The 15831-nt window shown below is 42.6% G+C and overlaps 1 protein-coding gene across 1 annotated transcript in view; it reads left to right on the top strand.

Annotated features, from left to right (window-relative positions):
- Positions 1–15831, top strand: part of LOC110535495 (dihydropyrimidine dehydrogenase [NADP(+)]) — a 210761-nt gene that overhangs the window by 180907 nt on the left and 14023 nt on the right. Inside the window, exon 20 of the mRNA XM_036935201.2 lies at positions 12301–12480. Coding sequence (XP_036791096.1) covers positions 12301–12480 — 180 coding nt within the window. The remainder of the gene's footprint in view (positions 1–12300; positions 12481–15831) is intronic.

The raw sequence follows: 15831 nt of genomic DNA, 5'->3' as shown, positions 1-15831 counted from the left end.
TGTAGTATCGTCTGCCAACTTGATGATTGAGTTGGAGGCGTGCATGGCCATGCAGTCGTGGGTGAACAGGGAGTACAGGAGAGGGCTCAGAATGCACCCTTGTGGGGCCCCAGCATTGAGGATTAGTGGGGTGGAGATGTTGTTACCTACCCTCACCACCTGGGGGAGGCCCGTCAGGAAGTCCAGTACCCAGTTGCACAGGGCGGGGTCAAGACCCAACGTCTCAGGCTTGATGACGAGTTTGGAGGGTACTATGGTGTTAAATGCTGAGCTGTAGTCGATGAACAGCATTCTCACATAGGTATTCCTCTTGCCAGATGGGTTAGGGAAGTGTGCATTGTGGTTGCGATTGCTTCGTCTGTGGACCTATTGGGGCGGTAAGCAAATTGGAGTGGGTCTAGTGTGTCGGGTAGGGTAGGGTGGAGGTGATATGGTCCTTGACTAGTCTCTCAAAGCACTTCGTGATGACAGAAGTGAGTGCTATGGGGCGGTAGTCGTTTAGCTCAGTTACCTTAGCTTTCTTGGGAACAAGAACAATGGTGGCCCTCTTGAAGCATGTGGGAACAGCAGACTGGGATAAGGATTGATTGAATATGTCCGTAAACACACCAGCCAGCTGGTCTGCTCATGCTCTGAGGACGTGGCTGGGGTTGCCGTCTGGGCCTGCAGCCTTGTGAGGGTTAACACGTTTAAATGTTTTACTCACGTCGGCTGCAGTGAAGGAGAGTCTGCAGGTGTTGGTAGCAGGCCGTGTCATTTGGCACTGTATTGTCCTCAAAGCGAGCAAAAAGGTTGTTTAGTCTGTCTGGGAGCAAGACATCCTGGTCCACAACGGGGCTTGTTTTCTTTTTGTAATCTGGGATTTACTGTAGACCCTGCCACATACCTCTTGTGTCTGAGCCGTTGAATTGCAACTCTACTTTTTCTCTATACTGACGCTTAGCTTGTTTGATTGCCTTGCGGAGGGAATAGCTACACTGTTTGTATTCGGTCATGTTTCCTGTCACCTTACCCTGGTTAAAAGCAGTGGTTTGTGCTTTCAGTTTCACGCAAATGATGCCATCAATCTATGGTTTCTGCTTTGGGAATGTTTTAATAGTTGCTGTGGGTACGACATCGCCGATGCACTTACTAATAAACTTGCTCACCGAATCAGCATATTCATCAATGTTGTTGTTTGACGCAATGCGGAACATATCCCAATCCACGTGATCGAAGCAATCTTGAAGTGTGGAATCCGATTGGTCGGACCAGCATTGAACAGACCTGAGCGCGGGAACTTCCTGTTTTAGTCTCGGTCTATAGGCAGGGAGCAACAAAATTGAGTTGTTGTCAGCTTTTCCGAAAGGAGGGCGGGGGAGGCTCTTATATGCGTCGCGGAAGTTAGAATAACAATGATCCAGTGTTTTACCAGCCCTGGTAGCACAATCGATATGCTGATAGAATTTAGGGAGTCTTCTTTTCAGATTAGCCTTGTTAAAATCCCCAGCTACAATGAATGCAGCCTCAGGATATGTGGTTTTCAGTTTACATAGAGTCAAATAAAGTTCATTCAGGGCTATCGATGTGTCTGCTTGGGGGAGAATATATGCGGCTGTGATTATAATCGAAGAGAACTCTCTTGGTAATGCGGTCGACATTTGATTTTGAGGAATTCTAAGTCAGGTGAACAGAAGGACTTGAGTTCCTGTATGTTGTTATGATCACACCACGTCTCGATAATCATAAGGCATACACCCCTGCCCCTCTTCTTACTTGTTTCTGTCAGCGCAATGCGTGAAGAAACCAGCTGGCTGTACCGACTCCGATAGTGTGTCTCGAGTGAGCCATGTTTCCGTGAAGCAAAGAACGTTATAGTCTCTGATGTCTCTCTGGAATCTCTGGAATGCTACCCTTGCTCGGATTTCATCAACCTTGTTGTCAAGAGACTGGACATTGGCGAGTAGTATGCTCGGGAGCGGTGTGCGATGTGCCCGTCTCCGGAGCCTGACCAGAAGACCACTTCGTCTGCCCCTTTTACGGCGTCGTTGTTTTGGTTCGCCGGCTGGGATCTGTTCCATTGTCCTGGGTGGTGGGCAAAACACAGGATCAGCTTTGGGAAAGTCGTATTCCTGGTCGTAATGATGGTGAGTTGACATTGCTCTTATACCCAGTAGTTCCTCCCAACTGTATGTAATAAAACCTAAGATGACCTGGGGTACCAATGTAAGAAATAACACGTAAAAAAACTAAATACTGCATAGTTTCCTGGGAAAGCAAAGTGAGGCGGCCGTACACACACACACTGTAAGGCCCAGATTCAGCAGTAGAACTCAGCAGTCTTTCAAAAAGCAAGCTCACTGTCAATTTACTTATTATAGAACATATTCTGTGATAATATAATGTGCAGTGTGTGTGTTTGGTGTGCGCTTGCTCATGCATACATGAATGTATTTTCTGACCATATTTGACCAATCAGCCTTTACATGTGGACTGATAAGAGAATACTTGCTACAGTACATGACAGTATGGTAAACTGCTGTACCTAGCTATTTAATAGAATGTGATTCATATTTACTCTCTAATGGCTCTCATAAAGAAGACTGTCCTCAGATTTCTGCTGACGGCTCTCTCCTCCGTGGGTGGACGGGCAGTATTTAACGCATGTTTTTCTCAGGAGAGACCTGCTCTATTTCCCTCTGATGTAAAGTAAGGTGGCGGAAGAGCACACCACAACACGTTTCCAGGCCCATGTTTTAGTTTTCCTTCACCACCACTCTCCTCCAACAACAAGCATTTGCATATTTTTCACTTCTTTTTGATCAGAGATATACAGTGCATTTGGAAAGTAATCACACCACTTTTTCCACATTTTGTTGTGTTTCAAAGTGGGATTAAAATGGTAATTGTTGGATAACGATCTACACAACATACTGTGCCATTTTCAAAGTGTAAGAACAATTCTCACATAAGAACAATTCTAACACTTGTAAAATATTTATGAAAAATCTAAGCACTAAAATATCTTGATTAGATAAGTATTCAATCCCCTGAGTCAATACATGTTAGAATCACCTTTAGTAGCATTTTCAGCTGAGTCTTTCTAGGTCTCTAAGAGCATTCCTCACCTGGATTTTGCAACATTTGCCCCTTTCAAAATTCTTCAAGCACTGTCAAATTGGTTGTTGATCATTGCTAGACAACCATTTTCAGGTTTTGCCATAGATAGTCAAGCAGATTAAAGTATAAACTGTTACTCGGCCACTATGGAACATTCACTGTCTTCTTGGTAAGCAACTTCAATGTAAATTTGGCCTTGTGTTTTAGGTTATTGTCCCGCTGAAAGGTGAATTGAAAGCAAACTGAACCAGGTTTTCATCTAGGATTTTGCCTTTGCTTATCTTCTTTCAGTTTCTTTTTTATCCTGAAAAACTCCCCAGTCCTTAACGATTACAAGCATACCCATAACATGATGTAACCACCACTATGCTTGAATATATGGAGAGTGGTACTCAGAAATGTGTTGTATTGGATTTGCCCCAAACATAACACCTTGTATTCAGGACAAAAATTTAATTGCTTTGCCACATTTTTTGCGGTATTACTTTAGTGGCTTGTTGTAAACAGGATGCATGTTTTGAAATATTTGTATTCTGTTCAGGCTTCCTTCTTTTCACTCTGTCAATTAAGTTAGTATTGTGGAGTAACTACAACATTGTTGATCCTAGGGCTGCTGCGGTGACTGTATTACCGCCACACCGGTGGCCACGTGTCTTAAAGGCAGTCAAATTCCACATGACCGCTTAGTCACGGTAATTCAGCTTCTCCAAGCTCTGATACTGCTGCTGGTCAATGGTAGCCTACCAAACTTGATAACTGCCTGCTACTCAGCACTCTACTGTCCCTGTAATAACTCTGACATACAGTGCCTTGCGAAAGTATTCTGCCCCCTTGAACTTTGCGACCTTTTGCCACATTTCAGGCTTCAAACATAAAGATATAAAACTGTATTTTTTTGTGAAGAATCAACAACAAGTGGGACACAATCATGAAGTGGAATGACATTTATTGGATATTTCAAACTTTTTTAACAAATCAAAAACTGAAAAATTGGGCGTGCAAAATTATTCAGCCCCTTTACTTTCATTGCAGCAAACTCTCTCCAGAAGTTCAGTGAGGATCTCTGAATGATCCAATGTTGACCTAAATGACTAATGATGATAAATACAATCCACCTGTGTGTAATCAAGTCTCCGTATAAATGCACCTGCACTCTGATAGTCTCAGAGGTCCGTTAAAAGCGCAGAGAGCATCATGAAGAACAAGGAACACACCAGGCAGGTCCGAGATACTGTTGTGAAGAAGTTTAAAGCCAGATTTGGATACAAAAAGATTTCCCAAGCTTTAAACATCCCAAGGAGCACTGTCAGACCACTGCAAATCTACCAAGACCTGGCCGTCCCTCTAAACTTTCAGCTCATACAAGGAGAAGACTGATCAGAGATGCAGCCAAGAGGCCCATGATCACTCTGGATGAACTGCAGAGATCTACAGCTGAGGTGGGAGACTCTGTCCATAGGACAACAATCAGTTGTATATTGCACAAATCTGGCCTTTATGGAAGAGTGGCAAGAAGAAAGCCATTTCTTAAAGATATCCATAAAAAGTGTTGTTTAAAGTTTGCCACAAGCCACCTGGGAGACACACCAAACATGTGGAAGAAGGTGCTCTGGTCAGATGAAACCAAAATTGAACTTTTTGGCAACAATGCAAAACGTTATGTTTGGCGTAAAAGCAACACAGCTGAACACACCATCCCCACTGTCAAACATGGTGGTGGCAGCATCATGGTTTGGGCCTGCTTTTCTTCAGCAGGGACAGGGAAGATGGTTAAAATTGATGGGAAGATGGATGGAGCCAAATACAGGACCATTCTGGAAGAAAACCTGATGGAGTCTGCGAAAGACCTGAGACTGGGACGGAGATTTGTCTTCCAACAAGACAATGATCCAAAACATAAAGCAAAATCTACAATGGAATGGTTCAAAAATAAACATATCCAGGTGTTAGAATGGGCAAGTCAAAGTCCAGACCTGAATCCAATCGAGAATCTGTGGAAAGAACCCAAAACTGCTGTTCACAAATGCTCTCCATCCAACCTCACTGAGCTCGAGCTGTTTTGCAAGGAGGAATGGGAAAACATTTCAGTCTCTCGATGTGCAAAACTGATAGAGACGTACCCCAAGCGACTTACAGCTGTAATCACAGCAAAAGGTGGCGCTACAAAGTAAGGGGGCTGAATAATTTTGCACGCCCAATTTTTCAGTTTTTGATTTGTTAAAAAAGCTTGAAATATCCAATAAATGTCATTCCACTTCATGATTGTGTCCCACTTGTTGTTGATTCTTCACAAAAAAATACAGTTTTATATCTTTATGTTTGAAGCCTGAAATGTGGCAAACGGTTGCAAAGTTCAAGGGGGCCGAATACTTTCGCAAGGCACTGTAAATGCAAATGTATTTGAAAATCTAATCAAACACTTCATGAGAGCCCATCAGCTCATGTTGCGCAATATTTCTAAAGGCTGTTAAGCACATTGATTATATTTACAACAGGAGTATAGCCTACCTGGCTGGCATGAAAATTAACCATGGGGAAAAGCGTACTCCATTCCCTATTTAAGTGCATAGATGACATGTATTTTTTCCCGCTGCCCCTGTTTCGATACAGGTGCATGATAATGGTCCATTCTAAATCAAAATAAATGTCACACACATATTATTTAGTATTATGTAAAGACAAGATTAAATCAAGAATAGTCTGATGGGTGACAATATTAGCCTGTCACTTGAATGATATATTGTCACTTGTGAAGGATGTCCAGCATAAGAAACTATACTTTTTTTTTTGTAAATCATAGTCACACACCTCATGTAGCCTAGCCCATAGGCCTATGTGTTTTAAAAAGGTTTGATTTACAATTAAAGTGGCCAAATAACTTCTTAAAATAAAGCACATTAATCCGCTTTACATGGGGTGTAGAGCCTAACTGGCATATAAAATAAATGTTCCTTACTCAGGACCCTGCCTTTCAAAGATAATTCATAAAAATCCAAATAACTTCACAGATCTTTATTGTAAAGGGAACAGAGAAACACTGTTTCTCATGCATGTTCAATGAACCATAAACAATTAATGAACATAACAGCTTACAGACTGTAGGCATTTAAGGTCACAGTTATGAAAACTTAGGACACTCCCAGTACGGTTATTGCAGGCAACGCTGTGCATACAGGGAAGACATCCTCCACCCTCATGTGGTACCCTTCCTGCAGGCTCATCCTGACATGACCCTCTAGCATGACAATGCCACCAGCCATACTGCTCGTTCTGTGCGTGATTTCCTGCAAGACAGGAATGTTCGTGTTCTGCCATGGCTAGCGAAGAGCCCGGATCTCAATGCCATTGAGCACGTCTGGCACCTGTTGGATCGGAGGGTGAGGGCTAGGGTCATTCCCCCCCAGAAATGTCCGGGAACTTGCAGATGCCTTGGTGGAAGAGTGGGGTAATATCTCACAGCAAGAACTGGCAAATCTGGTGCAGTTCACGAGGAGGAGATGCACTGCAGTACTTAATGCAGCTGGTGGCCACACCAGATCCTGACTGTTACTTTTGATTTTGACCCCCCCCCCCCTCCTTTGTTTAGGGACACATTATTCCATTTCTGTTAGTCACATGTCTGTGGAACTTGTTCAGTTTATGTATCAGTTGTTGAATCTTGTTATGTTCCTATAAATATTTACACATGTTACGTTTGCTGCAAATCTTTTTTTGCTGAGTTTATAAGCAGCGTGTGAGTTTCAAGTTTATTGAAGATAATTTTAACCATAACAATGCACCATTTGCGCTTATAGCCTAATACCATGTGCGCATTGCCGCGTTTATAATGTGAAGAAATAGCCTAATACTTTATCAACATTTTAAGCTAGAAGTTCTAATGTGTTGCGTCAGCCACATTGCATAAAAAAGTTTTTGTTGATGCTAGTATTAATTTGGGATCTATCGCATCCCACAACTGTCCCAAACGGTTTGTAATATTTATTTGTCCCACAGAATAGAATAGGCTGACTTTTGTACTATGGGGGAGAGTAGATTGACGTAGGCTAGTGCTTTTGCTGTTCGTTAGGCGTACTCATCTTGTTGGCTGACAAAAAGAAAATGTGGACAGTTCATCCAATATCTTCAATATGCACCTCGGAATTGGATAAGGACACGCACAGTTGCATCTCCAATGTGTCTGTCTGAACTTGTAGCCTGTGAGAAAGACCCAATCACGTGACGGAGAGCTGTATGAGTGAGAGACTCTTCGGAATGTGCAGCACACTCAGGGAGAAGGGCACAACGCAGCACTCCGGGCTGCAAAAGGCATGGATTTTTTTTTAGGGTGCATTACGCCCACAAAGGGGATGCCGTTGTGAAATTCGAGGCATTATCAAGTGCTTGTCAAATTGTGAATGAGAGACTATTGGAGTGTGCACATCCTGCACATCTTGCCTTTTCAAGCGACTTTTTTCAAATCATCATTAGAGTCTCAGCCTTACAATGTATTCAAAATAAAAACATGTAGCCCAACATTTATAGAACACCTAAAGTTACATTAATAACTCTAAATTAACTATATAGGAGTACCTTTTTCCTTGTTAACCGCACAACACAGAATAGACGCATGTGACACTCCCTCAAATTGTTTTATTTAGCTTTGTATTCATCATACTATTACATAATATAAAGTAATGCCACAGAATTATAAGCAAATCTTGTCTTCTAAATTAACTAGTGTAGCCCACAGCCACATTGCGTAGCCAGATCAGGACCTAAGGACAACTCAGAGTATGCTATTCTGTTCTTCTAAAATAGTCTACATTTTCATCATATCATGCTTCTTTAGACCTGTCTAAAGTACATAATGGATTTATTGTGAAGGTGTAGGCTATGTTACGTGGATTTATTATAATTTTTTAAATGGCTTGTAGGCTATGTGTGTAAGCCAGGAGATACTAAATGTGTTTATGTTAATTAACGGTCAATTACCGTGAGACCGAGAAGTTATTTGCTTGACACTCACCGGCTGATGTAATTTCGGGACCGCCACAGCCCTTAGTTGCTCCATCCTAATTGTTTTCCTTTCATAGCCGTTAAACTCTTAACTGTTTTAGTTACCATTGGCCTCATGGTGAAATCCCTGGGCGGTTTCCTTCCTCTTTGGCAACTGATATGGAATGAACACCTTTATCTTTGTACTGGGTGTATTGATACACCATCCAAAGTGTAATTAATAACTTTATCATGCTCAAATGGATATTCAATGTCTGCTTTTTTGTTGTTGTTCATCTACCAGTTGCCTTTCTTTGTGAGGCATTAGAAAACCTTCCTGGTCTTTGTGGTTGAATCTGTGTTTGAAATTCACTGCGCGACTGAGGGACCTTTATAGATAATTGTACGTGTGGGGTACAGAGATGAGGTAATCATTCAAAAATCATGTTAAACACTATTATTGTACACTGAGTGAGTCCATGCAACTTATTATGTAACTTGTTAAAAACATACAGTGGGGCAAAAAGTATTTAGTCAGCCACCAATTGTGCAAGTTCTCCCACTTAAAAAGATGAGAGAGGCCTGTAATTTTCATCATAGGTACACTTCAACTATGACAGACAAAATGAGAGAAAAAAAAAATCCACCTACAAACAAGCAAGATTTCTGGCTCTCACAGATCTGTAACTTCATCTTTAAGAGGCTCCTCTGTCCTCAACTCGTTACCTGTATTAATGGCACCTGTTTGAACTTGTTATCAGTATAAAAGACACCTGTCCACAACCTCAAACAGTCACACTCCAAACTCCACTTTGGCCAAGACCAAAGAGCTGTCAAAGAACACCAGAAACAAAATTGTAGACCTGCACCAGGCTGGGAAGACTGAATCTGCAATAGGTAAGCAGCTTGGTTTAAAGAAATCAACTGTGGGAGCAATTATTAGGAAATGGAAGACATACAAGATGTCACGGCCGGTGGCGAGATGGATCTGAGGACCAATACGCGGCGTGGTAAGTGTCCATGGTCAATCTTTAATAAAGAAAGTAGTGAACACTGAAAACTATACAAAACCAGTAAACAAAATAACAACCGTGAAGCTAATCATATGGACTGTGCTGAAACAAGCCATCAACATAGACAATCACCCACAAACAAACAGTGCAACCCAGGCTACCTAAGTATGATTCTCAATCAGAGACAACTAATGACACCTGCCTCTGATTGAGAACCATACTAGGCCGAAAACATAGAAATGCCCCAAAACATAGAAAAACAAACATAGACTGCCCACCCAACTCACGCCCTGACCATACTAAATAAATACAAAACAACGGAAATAAAGGCCAGAACGTGACACAAGACCCCTAATAATCTCCCTCGATCTGGGGCTCCACGCAAGATCTCACCCCGTGGGGTCAAAATGATCACAAGAACGGTGAGCAAAAATCCCAGAACCACACAGGGGAACCTAGTGAATGACCTGCAGAGAGCTGGGACCAAAGTAACAAAGCCTACCATCAGTAACACACTACGCCGCCAGGGACTCAAATCCTGCAGTGCCAGACGTGTCCCCCTGCTTAAGCCAGTACATGTCCAGGCCCGTCTGAAGTTTGCTAGAGAGCATTTGGATGATCCAGAAGAAGATTGGGAGAATGTCATATGGTCAGATGAAACCAAAATATAACTTTTTGGTAAAAACTCAACTTGTCGTGTTTGGAGGACAAAGAATGCTGAGTTGCATCAAAGAACACCATACCTACTGTGAAGCATGGGTGTGGAAACATCATGCTTTGGGGCTGTTTTTCTGCAAAGGGACCAGGACGACTGATCCGTGTAAAGGAAAGAATGAATGGGGCCATGTATCGTGAGATTTTGAGTGAAACCCTCCTTCCATCAGCAAGGGCATTGAAGATGAAACGTGGCTGGGTCTTTCATCATGACAATGATCCCAAACACACCGCCTGGGCAACGAAGGAGTGGCTTCGTAAGAAGCATATCAAGGTCCTGGAGTGGCCTAGCCAGTCTCCAGGTCTCAATCCCATAGAAAATCTTTGGAGGGAGTTGAAAGTCCGTGTTGCCCAGCAACAGCCCCAAAACATCACTGCTCTAGAGATCTGCATGGAGGAATGGGCCAAAATACCAGCAACAGTGTGTGAAGACTTACAGAAAACGTTTGACATCTGTCATTGCCAATAAAGGGTATATAACAAAGTATTGAGATAAACTTTTGTAATTGACCAAATACTTATTTTCCACCATAATTTGCAAATAAATTCATTAAAAATCCTACAACGTGATTTCCTGGATTTTCTTTCTCATTTTGTCTGTCATAGTTGAAGTGTACCTATGATGAAAATTACAGGCCTCTCTCATCTTTTTAAGTGGGAGAACTTGCACAATTGGTGGCTGACTAAATACTTTTTTGCCCCACTGTATTTACTCCTGAACCTATTTAGAATTGCCATAACAAATTGGTTGAATATTTATTGACTCAAGAAATGTAAACTTTACATTTTTTATGAATTTGTAAAAATGTCTGAAACCATTATTTTTACATTATGGGGTATTGTTTGTAGGCCAGTGACAATAAATCTCAATTTAATCAGCAAAATGTGGAGAAAGGCGAGGGTTGTGAATACTTTCTGAAGGCTCTGTACATGTTGTGTCTTTACCTCCTAGAATGAGTAGTGTATAGTCCTAATAACTGACATATTTTCCATCTGAATCACTGAAATCTAATGCATGTCCACAGTTGTTTTCCTCCAATACTATTTGTTGTAATGATGTAGACATCCTTATCAGAAATGTATTCTGTGTTATTTAGTTGGAGCAGGGCATATAGGGGCAGGCAACAACCAGCTTTTTTTCTTTTAACAAGCAGCGCTATGCAAATCAGAATCCTAATGAAAGCATATCTCTGAGCCAAAGCTTGAGAGAATAAATGCCTTAATTTTCACAACATGGGGCCAGTCGCTGGTGAATTTACTTTTTGTAATACACAAATGACACAGCAGAACAGATTCACGTTCATTTCCCCCTCTAGAAATAATTTGTTATGACTATCTCAGAGCAATGTAAAACAACATTGACAAAACCTCGCCCCACTAACCTAACCCAAGCATCTCAAGTAGTAGTGCTGATCTAGGATCAGTTTTGTCTTTTCGATCATGATGATTAAGAGTATATGGACAAGAAGGACCTGATCCTAATCAGCACCGATACTCTGAGACGCTTTGTGAAAACAGGCCCCGACCTCAGTCTGGTCTGTTTGATGTGGTGTTCCCCTAGGTTCAGTACTCGGCCTCGTTTTAATCCTGGAGTTGTTCTCAGTCAGATCAGTGCAGGGCGATGTCAGCTCAGCTCAGCTCATAGATGGCGGTGTCTGATAAGCACGTCGTCTTATCTCCCCGGCTGCTCTAATACTCACCGTGGCACCGTGGCTTCTGTCAAAATGAAGTAGTGGAGACAGACAGACGCACAAAGACAAGGTTTCCCAGTGTGTGATGCAGATCAGATAGTCTCTCTCTTTGCTGAAGGAAGGAAAGAGAGGATAAACCTTGTGAATGGGGCTCACCCAGGAGTTTTACTACACGCCTTGCCTTTCACCACTCTGCTCTAACTGACTGCTGCCGTGATCAGCCTTATTCCATCTGACTAACCTTTCATTAAATAGATGGATTTCATTGTAAATGAGTGGAGACTGTAAGCAGTGTGTAGGTAGTGTGGTATCTGAGACCTATAAAACGCTGGCTTGGACCCAAACTCGGTCATGGGCCTCCCTCCCCTTTTTGCTCTAGCACTACACAGCTGATTCAAATAGCCAACTCATCATCAAGCTTGAATGATTTGAATCAGCCGTGTAGTGCGAGGGCCCCAGGACCAGGTTTGGGAAACCCTGTACTAGAGTATGGGGGAATTCAATACTCTGTGTTATGTCATTTCGAATTACATATTTATGTACTTTGCACTGTGTGCCCAAGTTAGTGTAACGGTTGCCCAAACGTTAGTTATGGAGTTTATATAGAGCATATATAGTGTTTAACTTTCTTTTGTATATTGTCATACAGTTGATTGTCCACTAGTCAGCACCGCTATGAACATTTATAGGGTGTGTGTCAGTTCATGCTTTTCACTGGTATCTAATAACATCATTAGTGTGTGTGTTTGTGTGTTTTGTGTGCGTGCTTGTATGCGTGTGTGCGTGCATGTGCGATTTTCCGCCACTAGGTGTGCAGCGCGGTGCAGAACCAGGACTTCACTCTGATCGAGGACTACTGCCTGGGTCTAAAGACCCTGCTCTACCTGAAGAGCATCGAGGAGCTACAGGACTGGGATGGCCAATCACCTCCCACATTGCGCCACCAGAAGGGCAAACCTGTCCCGCGACTGGAGGAACTGGTGGGCAAGGTGAGTGATTGACAGCTAATCCAACCATTAGCTCAATCTACATGTACACACTTACCCATTAGCATTGCACTGTGACTGCACTTCCCCTTCGCTACTCCTGCACCCCTCCATTTACTTGGTCCTATTATCAGCTTGGTCCTCTTGGTCTTGGTCCCTTTAACCATCCATTATAAACCAGACATCATCATTTCAACAGCAGACGACATGCAGGCTTTTAGTTACTGCATTTACTATTATTACTGTGACACATCTGTACCTGTGTATTTACATCACACTATTGGTGGCAGCCTGGACATTATCACATTGCAATTACTGCATTGTCCACACTGAATGTTAAGTGCCCTGTTCTATTCAGAGCTACAGCTGATTTCAAGGCTGCTGTTTTGTCTTCCAGGATCTGACTCACTGAAGGAGCTCACAGATCAACCTTCTGAGGAATGGTTTAATATCAGATTTGAATCAAAAGAGGCGGCTTTGTCTGAAATCCCCTCCTATAATAACTTGGCTAAGAGCAGGTGCTTTAGTCACTGGTTCTGGCACTAATATAAATGGCCAGACATGCCTATGATGAATAGCTTAGATACTATAAATTCAAATTCAAAAAGCACAGACGGTGAGGAAAAGTCCTAATGGTTTATTATTGTTAGTTTACTTTGAAATAGAACATCAATCATTCTCGGAAAACGATTTGTACAAGCGCCGTCTTAATCCAATGCCAGTTGTTCATAACACAATACAAAAATAAAAAAATCTCAAATCAAATTTGACAAAAGGCAATTGTCAAAACATTCCCTCCATTAGGTTTTACAGTCCACATTTCTGCATTTCTACAATCTCTGTCATATTTATGGGAGAAAGAGAAAATAAATGTGAAATGCCCAGAATGAATGTAAATGAGGGAAAATACAACTTCAGTAAACTCTTTTCAACGTTCCAAATTAGAGGTGGTTATCAGATCACAGGCGTGTGGGTTCTACACCAACCGAGGGAAGGCTTTAAAGCTCCCAAACGCTCCAGATTTTATGACAGTCCTGACGACGGGACATTGCATCGCAAATGCAACAGTTTAAATGCTAATGCTAAATGAGTGGAGGAGTGGATGATGAGAGAGGAAGGAATAAATGTGTTGGAGGTGAGGAATATCAGAAAAGTGGAAACAGTAATTCCCTCATCTGCTGCTGTATAGCTCTCCATTGTTGTGGGGAATTGTCAGCACAACAACAATTATAGTAAAAGAGGTAGTGGTGTTGTCTTGAAGCTGAGAGAGAGGAGAAGGTAGAAAGGGGTTGTGGAGTGTGTGCGTGCGTGTGTGTGTGTTTGTGAAGCTGTGTGGTGTCATGTAGAAACATTGTCCCAGACATGGAGAAGCAGCCTGTACATCACATCTCCCTGGGGCAACGTGGTGCTGGATACACTGACTGATACTAGTGCACGGTGACACCAGGAAAGGACGAATCACTCACATCACCGGCTCTCAGCTCTCAGGCGACAACATTAACCAGAGTAGTTTTTATACAAAAGCTTTGTTTTAGCTTTTACTTAGAAGGAAATAAGGCTTTGTGGACTCTTTTGGACGTTGCTTTTTGTTAAGGTCAATTCTCAGCTCTCACATAATTTATTACATAGTATGAAATAGCTCTGGGCCCGGTTTCCCAAAAGCATCTCAAGGCTAAGTTTATTGTTAGAGCCTTCGTAGGAGCATCGTTAAATCTGTTATTAACGTTGCACTTGAAAACGCTCGTAATCTAACTTCTGTCTCAGACCACTCGTAGAACAGCTAGGTGCTTCGTTAGATGCTTCTTTAACCTCCCGCGTCACTTTATACACAAAAGATCACCGCTAAACATAGAATCACATGGTTTATCCGTCCACCTGTGACCGCCGATAACCTCAGAACAAAGTTGACTACAACAAATACAATGTTTGCTAATGTCTTTGCAATTGATACAGGCAAGTGAAATATAAAAAGTGAAACAAATGAAAATAGAGATGACTGCATTCAAATATAAATACAGTAGAGGCCTATTTTAATCGTGTTGAAATACATTTAATGTTAAATCAATTGAGTTCTATTTTTCTTCTTCTAGGCTACTGTCTGTAACTTGTTTCAAGATATTTAATGATGTGTATCCTAACTTGTGCCAAATCTGTGATTTTGTGCATTTTTGTTGGGTAAGTATTAGAATAAGCCACCTCAGTATTTGCAGCCATAGGTAGTATCGATGAGAATGGGGGCATGCTCGGTCCTCTTTTTCCTGTAGTCCGCGGTAATCTCTTTTGTCTTGATCACGTTGAGGGAGAGGTTGTTGTCCTGGCACCACACTGCCAGGTCTCTGACCTCCTCCCTATAGGCTGTCTCGTTGTTGTCAGTGATCAGGCCTACCACTGTTGTGTCGTCGGCAAATTTAATGATGGTGTTGGAGCCGTGCCTGGCCGTGCAGTCATGAGTAAACAGGGAGTACAAGAGGGGGCTGAGTATGCACCCCTGAGGAGGGGTCCCTGTGTTGAGGATCAGTGTGACGGATGTTTTGTTACCTACCCTTACCACCTGGGGGCGGCCCGTCAGGAAATCCAGGATCCACTGTTTTCTAAACTGCCTCTGGAAGCAACGTCACCACAATAAATGTTTCTTTGGGAGCTTCATGAAATGGGTTTCCATGGCCGAGCAGCCTCACACAAGCTTAAGATCACCGTGCACAATGCCAAGTGTCGGCTGGAGTGGTGTGAAGCTTGCCGCTATTGGACTTTGGAGCGGGGGAGACGCGTTCTCTAGAGAGATGAATCATGCTTCACCATCTGGCGGTTCGACTGACTAATCTGGGTTTGGCGGATGCCAGGAGAAGGCTACCTGCCCACTGTGGCAACTGTAAAGTTTGGTGGAGGAGAAATAATGGTCTGGGGCTGTTTTTCATGGTTCGGGCTAGGCCCCTTAGTTCCAGTGAAGGGAAATCTTAACGCTACAGCATACAATGACATTCTAGACGATTCTGAGCTTCAGCTTTGTTGCAACAGTTTGGTTAAGGTCCTTTCCTGATTCAGCATGACAATGCTCCTGTGCACAAAGCGAGGTCCGTACAGAAATGTTTTGTCGAGATCGGTGTGGTAGAACTTGACTGGCCTGCACAGAGCCCTGACCTCAACTCCATTGAACACCTTTGCGTTGAATTGGAACGCCGACTGCGAGCCGGGCCTAATCTCCCCAACATCAGTACCCGACCTCACTAATGCCCTTGTGGCTGAATGGAAGCAAGTCCCCGCAGCAATGTTCCAACATCTACTGAAAAGCTTTCCGAGAAGAGTGGAGGCTGTTATAGCAGCAAAAGGGGGACCAACATATTAATGCCCATGATT

The sequence above is a fragment of the Oncorhynchus mykiss genome, chromosome 11, assembly GCF_057628025.1.
Source record: "Oncorhynchus mykiss isolate SJ-2025 chromosome 11, ASM5762802v1, whole genome shotgun sequence".
Classification (NCBI taxonomy): domain Eukaryota; kingdom Metazoa; phylum Chordata; class Actinopteri; order Salmoniformes; family Salmonidae; genus Oncorhynchus; species Oncorhynchus mykiss.
This window is presented reverse-complemented; position numbering and strand designations above follow the sequence as displayed.